This window comes from Acartia tonsa, chromosome 1, assembly GCF_053477335.1.
Source record: "Acartia tonsa isolate MP-2025a chromosome 1, ASM5347733v1, whole genome shotgun sequence".
NCBI lineage: Eukaryota > Metazoa > Arthropoda > Copepoda > Calanoida > Acartiidae > Acartia > Acartia tonsa.
Genome location: NC_137260.1, coordinates 42,332,757 through 42,350,528, shown reverse-complemented (window position 1 = coordinate 42,350,528; position 17,772 = coordinate 42,332,757). Strand labels below are relative to the sequence as shown.

The following is a 17,772-nucleotide window of genomic DNA, read 5'->3' as shown; positions in this document are numbered from 1 at the left end:
CATATGGCAGCTATAATAATAATAAAACCTGTTTTAATTTCTATGATATTATTAGTTACATATATATTTATCCCTGAATATGAAGCATATGGCAGCTATAATAATAATAAAACTTGTTTTAATTTCTATGATATTATTAGTTACTTTTATATTTATCCCTGAATATGAAGCATATGGCAGCTATAATAATAATAAGACTTGTTTTACGTCCTGAATATATTACAAAGAAAGAAATGTTCCTTACAGTTATGATGAATAAGGTATTGTTTATTGTAGCACAGTTACTCTTTAATTATCATGTTATAGCAAATAGTAAGTACATCTGATAAAAATGATTTAAAGCAAAACATTAAATTAGGGTCGCCATGACTTGTTCATTGACTCTATTTAGCTTTTAATTTAATCTTAAGACCTTAATATTCGCACCCTCTGTTTTAATTCTTATATTTGGAATTGTATTTTTTTTCTTCGGCTTTTGTTGTTATTAATTTTTGTAATATTATATTAAGTAATTATTATTTTGGATAAAAAAATATGTTGTCATTTTCTTGTTGTGCCACATAAGATCATAATTGTCCTTGTTAAAGAACAATGTAGACTTAATTATCATGCAATAAATATAAATAATACCTATGTAATATCATTCATAAATGTATGATGTATAACTGTTGATTATAGGTTATAAATATAATCAGATTCTTTTATAATGATTGTTCCCTTGGAGAATATTAAACAAACTTTTTGATAGTAACGGTACTTTTTGGGGGATTAGATTATAGCAGTTTAGGTCCAAGGGTAGTTTTAGGCTAGTCCATTTTAATATTTAAGAGTTAGGATGGTTTAAGGCTATATTAGTGCCCTCCTTCCCAATATGCAAGGTGAGTTTTTTTTTTTAAATTTGTAGTTATTGAGAAGATTTGCTACTCGAGATTTTGGAAATCGTATTTATAATGCTTATGAATTCATCTAAAATACATATCTCGTCAATACCGTACTGACATAATACCCTTATCATAGAGATGCTTCGCTTATTATCAATGTTAAATTACCATCTTGCAGCGTTGAGGCAGAATAGACCGAAGTTTTTTCTCCACGTCCCTTATAGTTCCATACTTCTATCACCATCTCATACCGTGTATAACATTCTAAACACAAAAGATTTGCAAGATTTTTTTCCAATACTGCTTCAAAACCGATTAATATTTGTTGGATTACAACCGGTTCTCAGCCATACTGAAAGAATATGTGCAGCTTCGTATTATATCCAGTTTTCTACAAATATAAGAATGTACAATCATACGATTTAAACAAGTTTTTTAGTCCGTGCCTTCGGCATCTCGGGACTAAATTTTTTTTATGGTTTTAATCTTAATTTTATATTTTTATATCTGCAGAAAGCTGTTTAAAATACGATGCGATAAATAACTATTCCACAGAAATAAATGATGTCTAGAGTTTTAAATCGTAAAAGCATTCAATTTCAGGTGCTATCGATTATCATAGAAATCTCCAAAGGAATTTCAAACACCTATCTGTAATAGAATATTCTATCATAGCGTAAGAAACATAAAAAAAACAAAGAATATATGTTTTCAGCCATAGGAAACTTCGGACAAAAAGTTAAAATAATGAATTCTTTTTTTATATCATTAAATAGCTCCGCTACTTAAAACAAGAACAAAATAAATGCAAATTTACCTAGCCCAGGAATAATGAAGGTGAACTGTTTATCCGAGGAAGCTGCTATATTGATGGTTCCATAATCTGATCCGGATCCTTCAATTCTAAAGGAATAAATAAAATAGAAATAAAATGTATTAAAAGACTATGACATATTATTTGAAGTAAAAAAATGCAAATATTGTTGTAAAAAATCTCCTTTTTGCAATGAATTATCATGTTAAAAGTACAATTGAAATCATAATCTGTTTTGAATATGCTCTCAGAATGGCCATTGTTTTGCATATTAATTATTAATGTCAGTATCTAATTTAAAGCAGTTTGATGTTAACAAAGCATTTGATATACTATTCACTATGGCGAGAAATAACTATCTTTCTCGTATTCATTCGAATCCGGTGGATAGGAACCGGTTCTCATGAATACGAAAAAACTATGTCTAGCATCGTATTATATCCAGTTTTCTACGAATATAGAAATGTACAATCATAAGATTAAAACTAGTTTTTTTAGCCGGTGCCTTCGGCACCACGGGGCTAAAAAACTAGTTTTAATCTTATAATTGTACATTCTATATGTGTGTGCGAATGGGGCGTTTGTCCATATTTAGGTATGGAGACCGCTCTTCTATGAGTACTACTAAAACCTAATTTTAATGCAATACACATAGACATTCTCATCGTCGGTTCGCTTGTTTAGAATGCTTAACCCTCTATTCCCACAAGTATAATACGAATTTGGTTGAGCTGGTGGAAGCTCAACAAAAGACCCACGCGAAGTATTATGTTGCTTTAACCTAAGAATAAATGGTTGGTTTTGATATTCGATCAGAATTATATAAGTATATTAAGTATTAAGGAAGGAAAATGTTTTTATAAAGTGTATTTATATTACAAGTGCATAAGTTAAGTATGAAAATATTTACAGGATAAGTGTTAAAATTATAAGTAGAGTAGGACAGAAATGTGCCCTAAGTCCCAAGCAGTGAATTGTGCTAAGTGTCAGAGTTCTAACACAAGGCCTAAGCTCAATTCATGCTAAGTACTAAGGGGCCTAAATTTAAACTACAATGCATGCCAAACAACTAAGTCATTACCTTTTAAAGCCAGAAAGAGAAGTTGATGGTAGGGGAGTTAATAAATAACTGAATAAATTCAAGAGGTACATGCTATAACATTAGCTCTGGACCAGGATTTTAGTGTTTGTCTGTGCAATTAAATGTCTGTGTGTTAATATGTGACGTAAATCAGGCATGGTTGTAGGCATACATATTTGTACTGATTGTTTATATGATTACATTAACAATAAACATAATATCTTTAATAAACATATACTATTAGCAAATCACATACAGATAACCATGAATAGGCTAGCGTTACCCATATATGGTGTCATATAGGTAAAGATAGGCCTATGAATGCATAAATTGATACAAATAATGCCTTGGGCCTAGCTAAAGTAATTGTGTCTTGCCCCTGAGTGCTACTAGATAATTGCAGGGCACGCGTCAATCAAATATTCATAATATGCTCTATAAAGTGTTGACTTTATATCAAGCATAGATAGATAGTTGTGGATGCGAAGCATTTCTGTAAAAGTCTCATATGTACGTTCAAAGAATTTGAAAATTGAGGATCGCATCTCCAATGGGGGTAAGTTGTTAAAAAAGAAAAAAGAGAAAAAGAAAAAGTTTAGTAGTCCCAGTATAGGCATATATAATAAACTATAAATGTATTCCAAACTAAGTTAAATACGCTTTCCATTAAGAAAGTAAGCTTTGCGTATTTTCATAGCTGGGTATACAAGATGATAAACCTCCCAAATAGAATACATTCTTTTCTTGAGGGGTTTAGTTTTATCTAACATTGTCACATCAATAAATGTTTTTGCGTTGGTTATTCTGGATAGTTCAGCTTCTTCTGATGATGAACTAGGTGGTGAAATGCTCTCTTTCGAAGTGTAGACTGAGGTTGGGGGTGAGGTAGATATGTAGCCAAGGGTATCCACTTGTGCTACCTCGTTGCCATTCTCGTCCAGGGTGATTGAGTGATTTTCCAGGTCATAGTAGAGTTGGTTGAGGTCATTGGTAGAGAGGGATAGTGTGCTGCTGGAGCTAATGTCACTATCGGTCTCCACTCTACTATCTTCTCTGGTATTCAGGGCTGTATTTAACAAGAAATTCCTGATGGTGATGGACAGGTTCTCTGAGAATCCATCGTACTCTGGTGTGGTGGTAATGTTGTTGTTCTCATCTATAGCGTCAAGGTATTGACAGGAACACAACCGCAATCCGTCCAAGGTAGGGTGGTGGTAGGGCTCCAATACTCCATGATCATCTAGGTTATCTCCAGGCGGGTCCATGGTAGATCCTAAAAAGAGTTAGTGCGCGTGCTCCAACCGGTTCCTTGGGGTATCCTGGCTATGGTAATCTAAACAAAAGAACTTTTAATAACCTTTTATTAATCATTTTATCCCTGGGATATTCTAGAAATTCTTTTCGTTACAGATAGACCTATAATGGATTGATTAGTTATCTCTATTTCTGTTAAATATAACTGTTTCCTGAATTTAAACAATATTTTATATAAAAATTTATAAGTACAATTAGTATTTACATATCGTATTAATTTCTTTGGTTACATTACTCGTATATATGTATAAGTATAAGGTTTTACTAACAATAGTTGGTAACCCTTGTTTGTATATTTTGTATATGTACATATGGTTTATACCATTGTTGGCATTAGCTGTATTTATTTTATTTTTAACACAAATAAATTTTAATCATTTTAAAGACTAATGTCTTACATTACATCGCTTGTCAAGTATACCTTTTAGACTTAATATCTACAAAATATATCGTTCGATGTCCGTAATTAAATTTTACGTAACAATAAGTTGTCAACCCTTTGTTTATGTTTGGGCGGTCAAAAGTGATAGGGGTTGGATTTGAGCGAGGTTATAAAAAGCTGGCGGCCCAATAATTATGCTCATTTTATCAACAATTGTCTTTGCGAGCGGAGCTTGCGTTCGAGTGTTTAATTTTACCGCTAATTCCAAGAGAATTTATATAAAAGTGATAAAATATAGTAACCCGTTTGTTTTATATAAATGTTTTTATGTTATAGATTGTTGATATGCCCATTATTGCATTCGTTAGCCTCTATTTAAGACTCAAGAATCTTATTTTCTTCGTCGATAAAGCCTTTATCACTATATTTTTGATCGAAAGTGGGTTAGAAACAATATGGGTATATCTTCAATCTATGACAATTTTGTTTTATATAATATTTGCAGTTTTGATAGGACATATCTGAATTATCAGGTAGATTGACGTACCTTGTTTTGTTTACGTTTTCTGTCTGCAAAAGTTAAATTTGTTCATCGTAAGCAAAACTTATATTAACACAGATATGTTCCACCACTTTATTCGTTTTAACTTTTGATTACAGCGCCCTTTTTGTAATCAAAATTTATTGAATATTGACTTGAATCTTCTAAAACAATTTTTCTATAGATTTAAAGTAAGATTTTCGTTTTACTTAATTCAATCATAATGATGTTTAATTAATAGGTTATTTACGTTATAAGTAACTCAACCATATTTATTTTAAAATGGTCGCTTACAAAAATTATATTTAGCTAGCTTTATCGTAGGTACTTTTAAAACATCATTGAAAATATTCGGATTTAGCTAGTACATAAGTTTTAGTTGCTTGATACATCATACTGAAAATGTTTTGATAGCTCAGCGATAGCTAATTTTAAACGTTGAATCATGTAAAATTAATTACACATTCTTTAACTTAGTTGAATCTACTTTTAACTAATAAAACAAAGTTTTAATGTTTGAATAGCTTAACGATAGCTATTTTTAAGCGTTGAATCATGTAAGATTAATTACATATTCTTTAACTTAAATAAATTTTACTTTTAAATGATAAATCAAAGTTTTAATGGTTAGGTAGCTCAACCATAGTTGCTTAAAATACTGAAAAAAAATATTCGTGTGTACAGTCTTTTTCATAAAATTAATTTTACTATATTGCCTTTCAGAATCACTAGTCCTCTATTTTAAATTTACATCCGCTCATTATGTATATTCCGGACAGCCTGGACGCGCATCAGAATATTAAGGAGAGATTCGAGGAGTCGATGAGAGCGGCTGCGGCCACTCTCGCCAATTCCTCGCTTCTCGAAACCTCCTTAGACGACTCGAGTTCAGTGTACAGCGACGCGTCTGGGATGCCAAGCCTTGCTGACGTTGATGACTATGGGAGTACTTTTGATACTGTAGAGTCCGAAAGGGATCAAGGGGAGGTGTTTGGCAACGAGCATCTATCACTGATGCTTAGTAGAACGATACAAATCATCTGGTCTCTCCTCAATTCGGTGATGCAGAACTCCTGCGGTGACATTGGTGACGATGTTGCCGGAGGTGATTCTGGGTCTGCCGAGTCGAGGAGAGACCAGAAGACGAGTCTGGACGCACTCAACATGGATGGCTTGTTCAACATGTTGTTGGGTTTAGGCTTATTTTCTTGTGCTCTCTTAGTGGTCTTCTTCGGTGCTGTAGGGCTTGAGACTCTAACTCGTTTAGATAACACCTCAGACAGGTCGCTGGCTCGCTGGATAAGAGATGTATGTACGCGCCTCCGTGATATAGGCGTCCGGACCATTGAGCTTCTTCACTGCGGTAACAGGACTAGATCTGGAGTTACGTCGCCAACTGTGGAGCCGTCGGATACAGGCATGTATGAAGCCGCGTCCTCTGTGATGGATGATATTCTGTCAGATACACAGGTGAGCTTTTCTTCTGTTGTATATTTCTTTTCTGTTTTGTATATTTTTTTTTTGTATAGCCACCCGTTTTGTCTAATAAAGCATCATGATGTTGCAGGGTTGTTCTGTCCTATTCTCACTTCCTCAACGTTGACTTTCGGCTCTTCCATATATATCGCTCACCGTTTGTCGTCGTTTTATGTCACCAGAGAAATCCGCTCGGTTACCGCAATTAAATTGAGATACCAGTTAACATTTACTAAAATCTTAATTAGCAAACTAATATTATTTCCCTCTGGGAAGGTTGAGAGTTTGCTCGTGCCGCACGTTTCTCATTGGGGTTTTAAATGTTAGATCAAGACTTTAATGTTTTCTTTTTGTTTTAGGCTCCCTCTGCTAGTCCATCAACTCCAGCTGAAGTGAGATCCAGAGTTGGGCTGTTTGCTGTACACCGCCTGTCTGCCACTGAGGATCGAGTTACTGGAAGTAATGTGCCTGCGGGATTGGACACCCCGTCGGGAAGTCCTGGCTTCCGTCCATTGATCTTTGATCAATCAGAGCGTCTTCATGTAAGTATCCATGCTTTAGTTTTTCTATATTAATTTTCAGAAAGAGGCTGTATATTTGTACACGTATCTAGAGGTATTTGCAACTAAAATTCTTTTATTGGTAGAATATTAATCTTAAAATGTATGGTTGCATAAGCATTTTTGAACCGTTTTAAGATTTTAATTCTATTATAAAGTGGGTCGAATCGCTACCTAATCATATAGCTTTACAGGATTTTAGGCATTCTCATTTCCTGATTTTCCTAGATTCTTTGTTGGTGTTGCGATTAAACTAATAAAATCTATTATATTTTAGGCGACAAATTCAATCCCCCTGACGCGGTTCTACACAACTATGGGGAGGTGTAATCGGGCCAGTACTGAGAGGACAGCTGAGGGGTCCAGCGATAGCTCTTCATTGAGCTCTATTATGTGCCTTAGTCGCATTGAGTCTCCATCTGCAGCTGATTTGTCTGAGGTAAGTTTGATAAGCTCTTATAATATTCTTATTTTCTTTGTTGCAAAAATTACGTAACTTAGACTAGGCTGTTTAGCTCAGTTAGCTATGCTTTTAGACAATAATTTTACTTTAACTATGGTGTAGTTCCTTCCTAATGGTCAACATTAAGAGTATGGATAAGTTATTTAATAATCTAAAAAGGATTGACTCGCAAGCATGTATGGATAAGCGTTGATACATTTCTTGTGAACGTTTATTAAGATGATTGTCTAATAATGTCCCTTTTCTTATTTTAGGATGTGGCTAGTATAGTCCCACTGGTCGACGATATCGAGGATGTTGATCTCCCGCCCATTAGATTTAATGCGGTGAGTGATGAGATCGAGTACCCTATACCACTGAGAGTTCTCAGTTTGGAACGTCTGCGCCGCTCCATGCGTACTCCAACTCCTGCCATTTTGGAAGAGATAACGTCGGCGGAGAATAGCTTCGATTCAGCAACGCGTTCCTCAGATAATAACAGGACAGAGGATTCCGGCGTTGAGGGAGTCCCTCGGCGTCGGGGTCCTACGTTCCCTAAACGTACGCCGTAAAGTGGCGCTGTTAGCTTGGTTGAATATGACATACAAATTTTAAGACAATGACCAGTTTAGACAACATGTGACTAAATTTACAGATTTTCTAATTCTTATGTAACTAGTCAAAATAGTGATCACTATGAAGTAAAGACTTTTGTTATTAGACGTTATGACTTTTTATACTGTACAAAACTAAATATTAATTTACACTTCTGCCATTATGTTATGTATATACATGTTTAGTCTGTAAGGATATTAGTATGTAAGGAAATGATTATAAGGTTGTATTTTCGTTATGCCCATAATTTAAAACTTCATTCAATCTCAATTACTTTCTTCGTAAGCGAACTAATTTTTTTCTTTTCTCAATAGTATATTAACAACTGTAATTACAGCCTTATGTCACAGTTTATTCATTCTTGTTAGCTTTTAAGGGTTATGTATATATAGATATTTAATCGAACTCGCACCTCAGTACTTTTTTTTCAAATTTCATTTATATCCATCCCTGTGCATTAATCGTGAATTTTAATTGTGCTGTGATATAGAGCGGACTTGTAAATAGCATATATTCTTTTTTTTTTGTAACCAATATCTAAGTAGACTGAGAGACTGACGTTAGACAAAGTTATTTAAGTACGCTTATTCAAGTATTTTTAAGAAGCTCATGTAGAGACTGTTTGTGATTCGAGTAATTAAAGTAATATCATTGAGCGGATGATCTCATTAAGGAAGCTTTATTTAATTAATAAGGCTTAGAATAAATAGCGTTTCCCCTTTTTTTTATTATAGAGCTTAACATCCCTTTTAAATTTCAATACAATAGTCATAAAGCTTAATGTTTCGAGGTAAAGTGTTCTTATGTCCCTTTAAATTTAAACCTACGTCTTATTTCCAACAAGTAGAGTTAATTTTTTTTTTTTTGGCTCACATTGGCTTGTTGTTAGGCTATGTGCCTTTTATATATATACAAATTCAACATTTAACGTTCAATTAATAGTATTAACGATCTCGAAGTTTTATTATGTGCCAATATACAGCTTATGTCCAAATTATATTAACTAAGATGTTAAATTGTCAGAAATCTTCTTACTATCATAATGTTTTTCAAATACTGTAAAAGAAAAATTTATGTTCTGTTTTCAAAATTGATTTAATTTTATATTTTCACCAAAGAAAAATATTTGTCAAAAATTTTATACCTTTTCTAAAGATTATTTACTTTTTGTTAAAATAAATATAGAGATTTTAAGTAGCATATACACTGTTATTTACTGATTTAGTATTTGTTGTGTACAATTCCCGTTTACGTAGCTACTCTATAAGTATTACTGTCTGTTCCTTAATTTAGTTAGATACATAATTAAAGTGTTATTTTTACAAGGTGCTTAAACTAGCTTACATTCACTTGATTTATGATAACTTTTATAAATAACAAAATTTCTTGCTATGTTCTTTTTGATATCTCAGCTATGATTTATGCGATTAATTTCCTACCGTTTTTATCGCTCTTATTTAAGATAAATTTTTCAATAATTACATAGAGATATATGAGAATATAAGTATTTTACATCAATACACATATGTACAAGAGGTTTTATCATATGCAAAACTTTTATATCGTTAGGATACGTCCGTACGTCATTGTTAGAAGTCAGATTATAAGAATCAGTTTTAATCTAGTTTACTCTTCGTGGATAGTGGGGAGAGTACAATGTCCAGAGATGAGGAGGACTGTGTCTCTCAGATTCTCTATTTGGCGTGCTACTGCCCGTAATTCGTCTGTTATAGTCTGTCGGCTTCTATACTCTTGCTGTCTATACCGTATAACCAAACGGTTGTATGCGTCTCTATAAGTGTTTCTAAGTATACGACAATGCAAGTATTGTACAATACGACTAGGTTGGCTGATTCCACAACTAATTTTAAACGATAACATTTCTTTAATCATCGTAAGCAAGTTATAACAATATTCTACTAGGTTCGCGAAGGTCTCATGTAGAATTCGTTGTGATCTAGGCATAGGCTTTCGGAATCTAGTTTGCATTTTATAGATTTTGTAAAATATTCTGTTAAGACTTACGTGTTATGTGGTAACTGTAGTACTTCACAAGGTTGGTGATTTCCTCACTTGTGGATATGTTATAGTAAACTGACTCAATTTCAGGATAAAATTTAAGTTATCGTTATTGTTCACTACTACTAAAATTCTGAGTGGGCGTTTCCTGTCCGAAGTTATAATTAAAGTTTTGACATATTTTTTGTATGTAGAGTGGTTATAGTTTCTAATAACTAATCAACTCATCACAATTCAAGGCATATATATATATAGGTTGCCTAATAGTACTGCTATGTTTGTATACTTTATACAATTTGTATTAAATGTTTTAAATAGTTTTTGTGTATATATCAGGGTGCGTATTTAACATTCGTAACATTCGTATATTTGTACAATCTGTATCAATCGTTTGACTCTGTTTGCCTATACAGAATCAAAACTTTCTATATGCAATTTTTTATGTAAGTGTTTTTGAAGGGATCGACTTTTTAGTCGACGTATATTGCATATAGTTGGTCTCCCCTGCTGAAGAGAAAAGATGTATATTTTACCACTGGATATATAACCTTGAGTGGGAAAAATTTTTTCATGAATATGATAACTTAGTTATCAGATTAGAATAACATATTATCATATTGTTCACAAGTTTACAGGGTAAATGGAAATGTAAATTATGGTTGTGAACTTGTGCCATTCCGAAATCTGACATGTCTATCATTTATTTTCCTAAGTCGTCGACCTCCGGTAATAAATACGGAATCTAGTGTCATGTCCTCATCGGCACTTGAGTCCTCTATGTCCGAATCAGAGTCTAATGGTTTCTTGTTTTGTGACGCTTGTTTTCGTGTTTCTAAGGGTGAGTGTGCGCGTATTCCTGGTTGCGGATCCTTTGAATTAACCGGGAATATAAGCGGAAGTGTGTCATTTTTAACTAATGTGGCTATCTCTTGATTTGTGAGTTTATTATAAGGCTTTGTAATAATTCCCCTTATTTCCTCTGGGAGGGTGTCAAAATGTTCGTCAATTGGCTTGAACTTTTTGATTTCGTTGAAAGAGTATTTAAATATTTCAGTCTTCTTGTCAGAAATTCTTTCAAGCGTGCAACTGTTAGGGCTTACATCCAAAACTCTATAGGGTGAAATATGATAGCTAGGAGTAAGATTTGGGTTAACACCAGGTGTAATAGTGTTATTTCTAACCAAGACAAGATCTCCTATATCAAATTGTTTGTGTATGCGGGTTTTGTTAATATACTTTAGTCTTGCCTCCCTTCCCTTTTCAATAGCTTTTGCTGAAATGTCCAAGTTTTCTTGTATACCGTCTGAGAGGTCTTGCACATAGGCTTCTGTGCGAGCTATTTCAGGGTGATATTCATCCGGTTTTATTGCTCCAAAGAACAATTTAGACAGGGAGCTGTGTGTCCCGAATAATAATTCCATGGGTGAAAATCCAGTCTTTGGTATTTTAGTGCAATTATATTGTCGGACTATTAACGGTAGTAGATATAACCATGAGGTTGTTGAGTCTTGCGCCAAAATTTTAATGATTGGCCATTTTATTACTTTGTTGCTAGCTTCCACCAGTCCTTTAGAAGGTGAAAAGTATGCAGTAGAATACAAAACTCGGATGCCAATAGAAGCAAAGAATATCAAGTTTTGCTTTTCTAGAAATGATTTTGCATTGTCACACAATATTTGTCTGGGGGAGAAATTAGGATAGAAATAAAACATGAATTTATCTATAAATTCACGGGATGTGAGTGATTTCATGGGATATGCAAGAATCATTCCTGTTAGTTGGCAGACTATAGTGAGGATATGATTATAACTACGATAGGGGGGTAAGGATTGTATATAGTCAATACTTACACATTCAAAAGGTCTTGAAATTGTACTATAGGTTCCTACTTGTTCTAGTTTTGTAGATGAATTTTGAAGTTGACAATTTAAACAAGATCTAGTGTAATTTCTAACATATTTCTTAAGGTTAGGGTGGAAGAAATTTTGCATATTCAAAAGCATTTTAATTTCTCCACTATGTACTAACAAAAGATGAGTATAGCATACTAATACTGGTAATAATATGGTTGGGAGATAAACTTTTAAATCTCCTTTAATCTTTGTAAACAGAATCGTATCTTTAAGTTCGTAGTTCTGTCTTTTATAAGTGTAGGTGTTTGATTTAGAGGTTAGACAACGTGTGTAAATATCAGAGTATTCCTCTTTTTGGTTTGCAATTATATTTTCTATGCTAATCCTTTCTTTTAGGATTTCCAAAGGTCTTAGTACTTTGCCTATAACTCTATGTTCTGCGGCAAGAGAATTTATGGTGATTTTGGGCTTTTGTTGCTTTGGTTGTGGGGGTTGTTCATCATAACCCAAATAGTCGGGGTTATCTATAATGAATTGTGTCCATTCTTCAATAGTCCAAACTTTATATTGGGGTAAGTTATCCTCAAACCCAGATTTAACAAATTTAGGTAGGGCCACCTTTTTGATGCTTGGTAAAGTAGCCTTATATGCCCTTGTTAAGAAATCTGCCAAATTGTCTTCTCCTCTCAAGAAAGACATTGTTAGCTTCGGTATTAGAGTTAACAGAGTGGTATTCCACCTCTTCAATTTATTAACGGCTGTTAATGCTTTAGGATTGAAGAGATAGTAAGCACATTTTGCGTCTGTTAACAAAGTGCATTCACAGCTTGGACCTATTAGAGTTCTAAACGAGTTTGCTGCGTAAATAATCCCTAGGATTTCAATGTCTATGATATGTAATCTTGACTCAGCAACGGTAATTTTCTTTGAGGTATATGCAATAATTTCAAACATAGACGCTAAAGATTTTAAATTAAAGCTATTGGTTGATGAAACCATTGCGGGTCTTACTATGTGTTGCTCCTTGTGTCCATATAGTAAAAATACAAAAGGGGGTTTTGTTTTGTCTGAACAGTGTTGAGTGACAGGTTTGACACCCTCTATATTTGTGATAACTATCACAGGGCGGTACATAGCTACACTAAGCGCTTCAAATATGAGTTGTTGCGGATCTAGGTATACATATCCATGCTCTAGTTTGCGAATAAATTCTAAGAATTTATCCCTATCATTATTAAATACAAATTGAATATACTTTTGTCTCAACATCGTAGAACGTATGATTTTTGATGCTCTTTGCAGGATGGTGGTCAAAGGTGTTTGAACTTTATTTAGTTCCAAAAGCAATTGTAAAGATATCCCAAGACTATTGTGTACAGTGTCTTCAGGATAGCCCAAAGTTTTACTAGCCAAATATTCAAATTCAGGCGGTCCATCTTCAGACATACGTTTAGCATAATCCTTAATGTTTTCACCTTCAATCTGCAAAGGTAGGGGTAAAATTGGTAATCTGTTATCATAAATAACATGGTGCACAGGATCATCGAAGTTTAGCCCAGGGGGTAGGGTTTTAGCCTGTAATTCTGGTGTCACTATTTGCGCTAAGACTGCTGAATATGAGCCAGTTGAGGTGCCGGCTGCATCTGACAAAATAATCTTAGGTGCCGATAAGTTAACTAATTTGCTAAAAATTGGTCCTGAAGCTAAAGCTTTCTTAATATCTTCGAATGCTTGTCTTTGTTCTGGAGTTGGGACAAAAGTTTTACCTAATCTAGTAGATGTAAGTGAAGTTAGAATATGTGTAGGAGCCATAATATCAAATCTTAAATGTTTATGCATACTTTGTAGTACTCCCATAAAAGATCTCATTATAGTAATATCAGTAGGCATGGGAATATTTAGAAGTTTTTGTACTCGCCTTTGATCTACACAGCAATAATTATGCGAAATGAAGAATCCAAAGAAATTTACCCTACTTTTAAAAAGTTGTGATTTCTTTAAACTAATCTTTCCTTTATGCGTGTGTATTCTCCCCATAACTTTCTTCAAAATCTTAAAATGTATATTCAATGATTCTGATCTAGTTTTAGCTAGTTCAGTTGAGACAATGAAATCATCATAAATGTGCTGGACTTCTGGGATAGGTGAGTATACCATTTTGGCTAAATCACCGTCCATTACAACATTACCATTATCATCATAAACCAATTCCCAGTGTAATATCTTTTCCATAAATCGTGATAGACTTTCAGGTGAAGTCTTAATGCCAGTTGGTAAGGATGCGTGTCTAAAAGCTCCTAATGGGGTTGCAAACAATGTTAGGTCTCTGCAAGAAGGTTCTAGCGTTATACTATGAAAAGCGTTAGCCATGTCACTACTACTATGCACAAATTTATCCCTTAGTGACTGAATCAAATTTTCTGCTGTGGGTAGCAGTGCAGGTTCAGACTGCAGACAAGGATTCAATTGTTGAAAATTTACAATTAAACGAGGACAGCTCCCCTGATCCGACTTTGGAATCAGATAAGCTGGGCTTGCATAGTTGTTATAGGAATCCCCATCCAAATTAGCTCTTTCAATGGTGCCGTTCTTTAACAAAAACTCTAAGATAGATTGCATTTGCATTTTCTCTACGGGTGATAAATAATATAATTTCTTATGCTGGGGTAAAGTTTGACCAGGTTTTAGTCTAATTGTATAATTGCCCAGATATTTACTCATGTTACCTCTATCAGTAGAATGTGTAGATATGATATCGGGGTAAGATTTTAGGAATATGTCTTCTATATAATGTCTTACCTCTGGTGGATAGTCTGACAGCACCACAAGATCCTCTGGTTTAACAAACTGGTCCTTAGGTACACTGTAGCCAGTAGGTTCTGTTACATAGTCCATGAGGTTATCAGATTCAGCTATATGTTTTAAGCCAAGTTCAATAACGTCATCACTATTTTCAAAAAGTTTATTCTTTTCAGGATCTGGTGTAGTTAGAATTTCATCAATATTAGAACGGTAGTCAGATAAGGCTACTCCTGGTACTGGAGTGTCATTGTTTATAGCTGTAGGATTCGGTATATATCCATCAGCTAAAGGAAAAGATCGTTCTACCAGATTGATGGCGCTGTATTTTGGTAGCTATAAGAGTTGAACTGAGTTGTTTCTGGTGTCTAGTGAGATCTGATTGACGGCTGGAGTATTAGCTTTCTCTGCGTGTTGCTCCAGGGCTTGTACAATCTCGTCTAGCTCAGTTGTCACAGATACATTGTGTAGGAATGATTGCGTAAAATCAAAGTCTGTGGTGATCTCCTTGACTACAAATTGGTTGCTTGGTTCCAAGTATCCGGTGATAACAGTGTTAGTGATTGCATGTTCAGTGACATTTGTTATCATTGCTCTTCCACTGAGTTGTCCTCGGTTGTTGACAGTCAGTTGCGTTTGTCCAGGCTGAATTTTGATTCCTCCATTTCTATCATTGGCAATGTGGTCATCGCTGAGAATGACTTTTGTTCCAGGAGCCAAGTTGAAGAAATGGTTGATGTTCATCTCTATAGTCTGAGTTTCATTAGAGTCAATTTTGTCAATTGTCCCTGTGCAGAGTTGTAATTCATAATCAGAACAGAACAGGCTATCTAGTACTCTCCCAGGATGGAACATAGAGTATAGATATGGTGCTGGCGGGTGGTTGTCCGCAACGAAAGTCAACCCTAATTGGAGATCTCTAATGCCATTCATTCCGATGATCATAGGTGTGACATTCTTGTGTTCCTAAGGTACAATCATAAACGGTACTGGTCTATAGATGCCTGAGAACTGTGTGAGGCGAATCATGAGAGTTATTTCTCCAGCTACTGGGATTTTGTGTCCAGAATAGCTGACAAGAACCATGTCACTCTTTTCCAGATGGTTCTTAACCTCATTTTGTTGTACTCCAAATAACATACCAAAATAGCTGGTTGACATGATATTTCTGTCTGCTGCTGAGTCAAACAAAGCTGTCATGTATACATCGTAGTTTCCATTTGACATACAGCCGGAGCAGTTCAGGTACATTTTCCTGTTTTCATCCATGATAGCTGCCGAACTATCTACCGCTAAAATCTTGGGGTCATTAGGATCCATTCGAACGGTGATAGCGTTAACCCTACTTGTTCTGTCACGTTCTTTGGATTGTCCATTGGCTTTGGCCTCAACCCATTCTTCATATGCCTGTCTAAACACACCACCAGGTCTTACTTTACCACTATGGTACAGTTCCATCATTGCTGGTCGTCCAGGGCATAGGTGTTGAGCGTGGTATAGGTCTTTGCCATACTTCTTGTGACAGCTTGGGCAGTATCCGGATGTTAGTGCTGTTTGATATTGTCGTCCTTGGTCATCGCACAGTAGTCTGCATCCATCTGATATTTTGTGGGAATTTTGACCACATGCACCGCAGTAGCGCTTATTGGATGTACCATAGGAGATATGATAATCTTGTTTGGTGTTCTTTTGTGGTTGTCTATCTCTATTATCCCTGTTTTCTCTGTTGTAGGTTTTAGGATAGGCTGGTTTAGCAGTAACTTCTTTAACTGTTGGCCTTTTATAATAGCTTGACGTAGCGGCAACTTTAGCAGGCTGTTTGTCTCTATTCATTCTTGTATCCCTGTCATGTGAGTAGTTGGTGTTATTTGTCTTTTTATGAAGCGACAAATCTCCATTGTAACTGGCTGATACACCATTCTGCTGTAGGTCCATATCTAGGTCTTCAGTTCTAGGATACATGGAAGCGGTCAACTCATGATATGTAGGGGATCTTCCAAGATCATGTCTGAGATTGTGATGGTTTTCAGATGCTATATTGCAGCTATTTGTTGGTAAGCTACGTTTGAGTGCCTCCACTGCAGTTATGTTGAATACATTCTGTCATTCCTTCTTGTCTGTATAGTGAACAGCGGCTCTGCTGGCAAGATTCTGAATGGTACTGACAAGCTTAGGGAATGACATGGCTTTGGTTCCCTTAAAAGCTATCAGCTTAGCTTGAGCTTCCTGTGGGCTGATGAGTATATCGTACTGTAGCAGTAAGCTATTGTAGACACTTTCAATAGATAGTCCAAGATTGAAACTCTGCTGGATAGTAGTATATGCTTCGCCAGTTGTGGTTCTAAGCATAAAGGTTTCGAATTCTGATCTTGAGAGGTTACATAATTCCTGAGCAGTGTTCATTTCTGATAGATAATCAGTAATGTAAGGTGGTTTGCCGTCTCCTTTGAAGCAATGCTTGAGAGGGAAGGTTCCATTGGCTAACTTAAGCTTTTGATCGTTGCTTAGGGTGCTCTTGCTTGCATAGCTGCTTGGTGGTTTAATTCCAGTTTGGTTGGTGAAGTTACTGAAGTGTCGTTGAGTGCGTTTGTCATTCTCCTCGTGTACAATACGCTGGGCTTCTAACTCAACTTCACGTCTTTGTTCCTCTTTGTATTCCCTCATACTCTGTGTGTAGTTGGTACAGAAGTTCCTCATCATTTCTGAGTCCACACGTATGTTGGGGTTACAAAGTCTTATTGTATCCAGGAATTGTGGGAACAGGAAATTTCCCAGAGGATCTGATAGTGTTGCTCTAACATATCGATCTCTGATCAATGCGTCTGGTGAGTCCTCGCGCATAGGTATGGATCTTACAGATTCCGTGTCTGGTTCTGGCGTCTTGGTTCTCTCACCATTCTGTTCTGGTTCCTCCTGGTTGGGCATCGGTTCCTCCCTTCGTGTATCATCTCCTGCAGAAGCTGCATCAGCTGATGGAGTTCTTCTTCCAGGCGTC

At 35.3% G+C, this 17,772-nt stretch overlaps 1 protein-coding gene across 2 annotated transcripts in view; it reads right to left on the bottom strand.

The window, feature by feature from the left end:
• LOC145319827 (cell adhesion molecule Dscam2-like) overlaps positions 1 to 17,772 on the bottom strand; it is a 181,333-nt gene that overhangs the window by 47,722 nt on the left and 115,839 nt on the right. For both annotated transcript variants that reach the window (XM_080162204.1, XM_080162195.1), the window contains exons 41-42: positions 1,699 to 1,784; positions 1,050 to 1,145 (exon numbers count right to left, since the gene is read on the bottom strand). In XM_080162204.1, the coding sequence (XP_080018330.1) occupies positions 1,050 to 1,145; positions 1,699 to 1,784 (182 nt within the window). The remainder of the gene's footprint in view (positions 1 to 1,049; positions 1,146 to 1,698; positions 1,785 to 17,772) is intronic.